Below are 5,000 nucleotides of genomic sequence, written 5' to 3'. Positions count from 1 at the left end.
TGCTAGGAGCCTCGCTACCATCAAAATACTAGAACTAAAAAGACACTCGCGAGACATTGAGAAAGTGTGCTCGTGGGTTATGAAACGGGCATGGGTGCACTTGCAAGGCTGAAAGGCACAACTTTCTAACCTTGCTCTACTTCCTCTCTGCTCGTGTGTGTGTGTGTGTGTGTGTGTGTGTGTGTGTGTGTGTGTGTGTGTGTGTGTGTGTGTGTGTGTGTGTTTGTGTCTGTGTCTGTGTCTGTGTGGACCTTCGGTTTCCCATTGCTGTCTAATACTCTTTTGTTCCTTAATTAATTAAAATTCCTTGAATTTGTCTTACTTACGCCGAAATCTTCAGTGACTGAGCGACACGAACGGCCTTCTTTTCTTTTGTCCGGCACAGCTATCCTTTCATGAAGGGCTAGGATCTTGCGATTTTCAGACGACATTCCACTACTTCCGTACGCACATGTGCTACTGTACTGTACATGTACTGTGTTGATTGTGACGACACTCCTTTTGTGGTACATACCCGGATGTATCGGTGCAGTGGCGGAGACAGGCAATGCTAGGTGGTCGCTTAAGATGGGTACACATGACAACTTTGAGCCTACTCTGGTGGTCGCTGGTCGCTGAAGAGGGTTACATGCAATAGAAATTTTGTTGGTGCCAAGCCAAACTGGTGGTAAACAAGAGGTGGTCGCTCACGAGGGTGGTCGTCCAAGAGGGGAACTATTGTAGTATGCAATCAAGTGTGCGGGGGCGTAGCGCTAAATGACGGAGTGTGCCATTAAACATTTTAGTAACAGAAATTTAAGTTAACATTTAATTTTAATTTAATAACTTTTAATTTAATATTTAATTTATTCTAATTTATTTTTATTTTTATTTAATATTTAATTTATTTTTATTTAATATTTAATTTATTTTTATTTAATATTTAATTTATTTTTATTTAATATTTAATTTTATTTAATTTATTTTAATTAATTTTTTAATTCAACGTTTATTTTATTAATTAAACATAATTTTAATTTAATTTACTTTCTAATTAACATTTCATTTTAATTCAATTAATTTTTTAATTTAAAATTTCATATTAATTTAATTAATTTTTTTAATTTAAACATAAATGTTACTAAAGACAAAATATTTATTAATTAACGTTTAATTTTATTTTTAATTTATTTTTAATTTATTTTTAGTTTATTTATTATATATTTGATATTTCATTTTTTTATTTATTTTTAATTTATTTTTAATTTTTTTAATTTACTATTTAATATATTTTTGATTTATTTTATTTTATTTTTATTTTATTTAAATTGTTAACCTTTTTTAAATTTATATTTAATTTATTTTTAATTTATTTTTTAATTTATATTTTAATTTAATATTTAATATATTTTTATTATATTTTTTACTTTAAACATAAATTTAATAAATTGTAAAGACAGATCACAGACTTGCTTGTTGTCTGTCATTTCAATTTATTAAAATTTCTGTTTACTGTTTGTTGTTGCAGGCAAGTACCTCAATAACTATGCTCTGAAGTCATCAGGCATGAACGCATCACACGTCCCACCAGGCTGGCACAAATGGTTTGGCCTTGTAGGCAACAGGTTGTCTCACTTGTAATGTCATGACATCGTGTGTGTGTGTGTGTGTGTGTGTGTGTGTGTGTGTGTGTGTGTGTGTGTGTGTGTGTGTGTGTGGTGTGTGTGTGTGTGTGTGGTGTGTGTGTGTGTGGTGTGTGTGTGTGTGTGTGTGTGTGTGTGGTGTGTGTGTGTGTGTGTGTGTGTGTGTGTGTGTGTGTGCGTGTGTGCATGCATGTGTGTGTGTGTGTGTGTGTGTGTGTGTGTGTGTGTGTGTGTGTGCGTGCGCGCATCATATCATTATTATCATTGCTAGTCGTTTCTATCACTATTCTGTGTCCAATGATGGAGTTGAAGAAGCACACGGCAATGACTACAAGAAAGACTATTTTACAGACGTTGTCAAGAGACAAGCTATTGCCTTTATAGGAAATGTCACAGAGTCAGGCAAAGACTCTCCATTCTTCATGTACGTTTCTACTCCTGCACCTCATAGACCCGCAACTCCTGCTCCGCAATATAATCACACGTTTGATGGTCGTCAGGCTCCACGGACGCCGTCTTATCATTACGATGGAACAGACAAACACTGGATTATATCTAAAGGTATGGGCTGTGTTGACGTCAACGATGATGACTAAATACAATGTAGCAGTGGCGTTGCTGCGTAGGGGCCTCAGGAGGCCATGGCCCCATTATTAGTAAGTCTGGCCTCTAAATGCCACGGCTAGCCTCTCCACTTTTGGGTGTCCAGTGATGCCACTGAATGTACCGTATCTGTCCAAATGCAAGCCCTCCCAAAGTTAAAACCCTGGGGCTTTAATTCAAACCGCTTTGCAACTTAGTCTGAGAGTTGTTCTTAATAGAAGACCCACACCGAATAGAAGACCTGCTATGTCTTCAGCTGCATGCATATAGACGGGATTTGTTTCAACCTGTAGCTGAGGCACCTACTCAACTACTCACTTGAAAATATATTCTTTCAACAATCACTACCAATGCTGATGGCACGAAACATACCGGTACTCTAACGACCTGCATGAAGGACGTACGCACTGTGAAGCAAGTCAAACATCATCTCTACGTCTGTAACTATGAATCATAATCAGCAGATAGCAACTGGGCCGATGCCGGCTGATGTCACACAACAGGAAAAGACGATCTAGTGCCTTTGGAAGAATCAGACTTTGAAGGCTTTACTGCAGACGATTTGCTGTAATTTTTATGTAGCTAGATGATCACATGAACAGATACCAGTAGAGTATCATCATACCATATATGTCCCTTTCTAAGTAATAGCTCCTGTATAAATACAAGCCCCTGTCTAAATACAAGCCCTTGTATAAATAATAGCCTCTGTCTAATAAACGCCCCTGTATAAATAATAGCCCCTGTCTAATAAAAGCTCTGGGTCTTTTATTAGAACGCAAACAAGCTTATTGCATTCCACCATTTAACTCAAGCCCAGGGCTTGTATTTTGGACAGATATGGTGGTGACTACTAAAAGTGCTGTAGAGTACCAACATATTGCGTGAATGGTATTGTAGTTTGTGTACAGAAGGATGCACTTATTAATTCAATACGTTTTCTTATTTAAATGTATTGAAAGATTCAATATCTTCTACAGTCCTATACAAAACTATTATCTTCATGTTATGTTACTTGTTTGTTAGGGACGCCACATATGAACAATCAGACGGTTGAAATTGTTGATCAGCTCTTTCGTCAGCGTTGGGAAACTCTCCTGTCTGTTGACGATCTTGTAGAAGAACTATTGGCAACACTTGAGAAGAAGAATCTGATGAACAACACATTTATCTTCTACAACAGTGATCATGGTAAGTGGTGTGTGTGAGTGCGTGCTTGCATGCATGGGTATGGGTGTCTATCTGTTTGTCTGTCTGTCTGTCTATCTAAGACTTTGTTGTTTGCAAGGACTGGTTTGCTTTCACAAATTCCTAGCATATGTACTAGTAAAGTCTATATGAGAATAAAGTATCTGTCTGTCTGTCTGTTTGTTTGTCTGCCTGCCTGCCTGTGTAGAGATGCTGTATCTTACCTGCCTGCCTGCCTGCTTGCCTGGGCACATTCTCTACATGAACTGCCAGAGATTTCCCTGTCTTGCTAACCAGCTTAATGAATACATATCAACTAGTAAAACAGGGTTGATTTTACATGAATTGGTGGCCCAACTACCCCCTAAGTCAAACTCGGAAGAAGTGAAGCCACAATTTCATTCTCTGGAGAAAATGATTGATTATCCTAGAAACTTCAACATCACTAACTTTGGATATATCACAGAAACAGTCAGAAGATTTCATTAAAAGCATAAAGTCAAATCAGGATGCTGCCAGGCTTAGATCATTACAGGGGAAAGGTGCAGGAGCATGGCTTGATGTTATTCCCTTAACATACAAGAACGCACATAAACCTAACGAATTTCGTTTAGCGTCTTGTATGAGATTGGGGATCAGCTTGCCTTTTAGTCGATTGGTTGAGCATTGTGACTGTGGACAGAAGTTAAATCAAGAAGATTTTCATTTGATTACCTGTAAATATGGAGGCGGTCCTGTCTGGTCTCATGATACTATTGTTGCTGAGTGGTCTGCTTGCTTAATGGAGCTGGGTATTCCTCATCAAACAGAACCAAGAAACAGATACATACAAACTGATGGAAGACCAGACATTACATTCTACGACATTGATTCTGGTGTCACCTATGAATGTGATGTTTCTTTGGCTAACCCTTGAAGGAAAGACATAGTGAACGGAGCTGCAAAGGCATGCAGACATGCAGCGACAAAACGGGAATTAGAAAAATGTTACAAATATTCAAAGAAGATCTTGCCGGATGGATCTGGCCCTGAATTGTTTCTCTAGTTTTTGAGCATTTTGGCACATGGGGATCACAAGCGAAAAACTTACTGCATGAACTGGGAAGAAAGGCAGGGCTCATTGAAGGAAGACGAGTAGATGCAGACTTTGTCATATTGGCAACAATGTTTCTCTGTGACTCTCTAAAAATGCAATAGTAAAGTTGTCTTGAGAAAAGTGTCTAAGTTGTCAACAAACAGACTAATGGAGGATAATGTAGTTAGCAGAGATACATTCAGTGCTTCACACATTGAAATAGTTGAACTTGTTTATGAAGCACTTTCTTTTAATTATTGAAAAATGATGTATTCTAGTGTGTAGAGATGATGTATCCTAATAAAATAACCTGCCTACCTGCCTGTCGATCTGTCTGTATGTATGTCTGTTTACCTCTATGTGTGTGCCTGCCTGTCTGTCTGTATGTCTGTTTACCTCTATGTGTGTGCCTGTCTGTCTGCCTGTCTATCTGTCTGTCTGTCTGTCTTTCTGTCTGTCAAAAACATCTATTGGTAAACATCAACGCTATTACAGTCAACGCTAAATCACTA

At 37.8% G+C, this 5,000-nt stretch overlaps 1 protein-coding gene across 2 annotated transcripts in view; it reads left to right on the top strand.

Annotated features, from left to right (window-relative positions):
* The window catches only part of LOC134188709 (N-acetylglucosamine-6-sulfatase-like), a 9,671-nt gene that overhangs the window by 1,341 nt on the left and 3,330 nt on the right, over positions 1 to 5,000 (top strand). For both annotated transcript variants that reach the window (XM_062656881.1, XM_062656880.1), the window contains exons 3-5: positions 1,508 to 1,604; positions 1,894 to 2,183; positions 3,252 to 3,416. In XM_062656881.1, coding sequence (XP_062512865.1) covers positions 1,508 to 1,604; positions 1,894 to 2,183; positions 3,252 to 3,416 — 552 coding nt within the window. The remainder of the gene's footprint in view (positions 1 to 1,507; positions 1,605 to 1,893; positions 2,184 to 3,251; positions 3,417 to 5,000) is intronic.

This window comes from Corticium candelabrum, chromosome 13 (assembly GCF_963422355.1).
Source record: "Corticium candelabrum chromosome 13, ooCorCand1.1, whole genome shotgun sequence".
NCBI classification, from domain to species: Eukaryota; Metazoa; Porifera; class Homoscleromorpha; order Homosclerophorida; family Plakinidae; genus Corticium; species Corticium candelabrum.
This window is presented reverse-complemented; position numbering and strand designations above follow the sequence as displayed.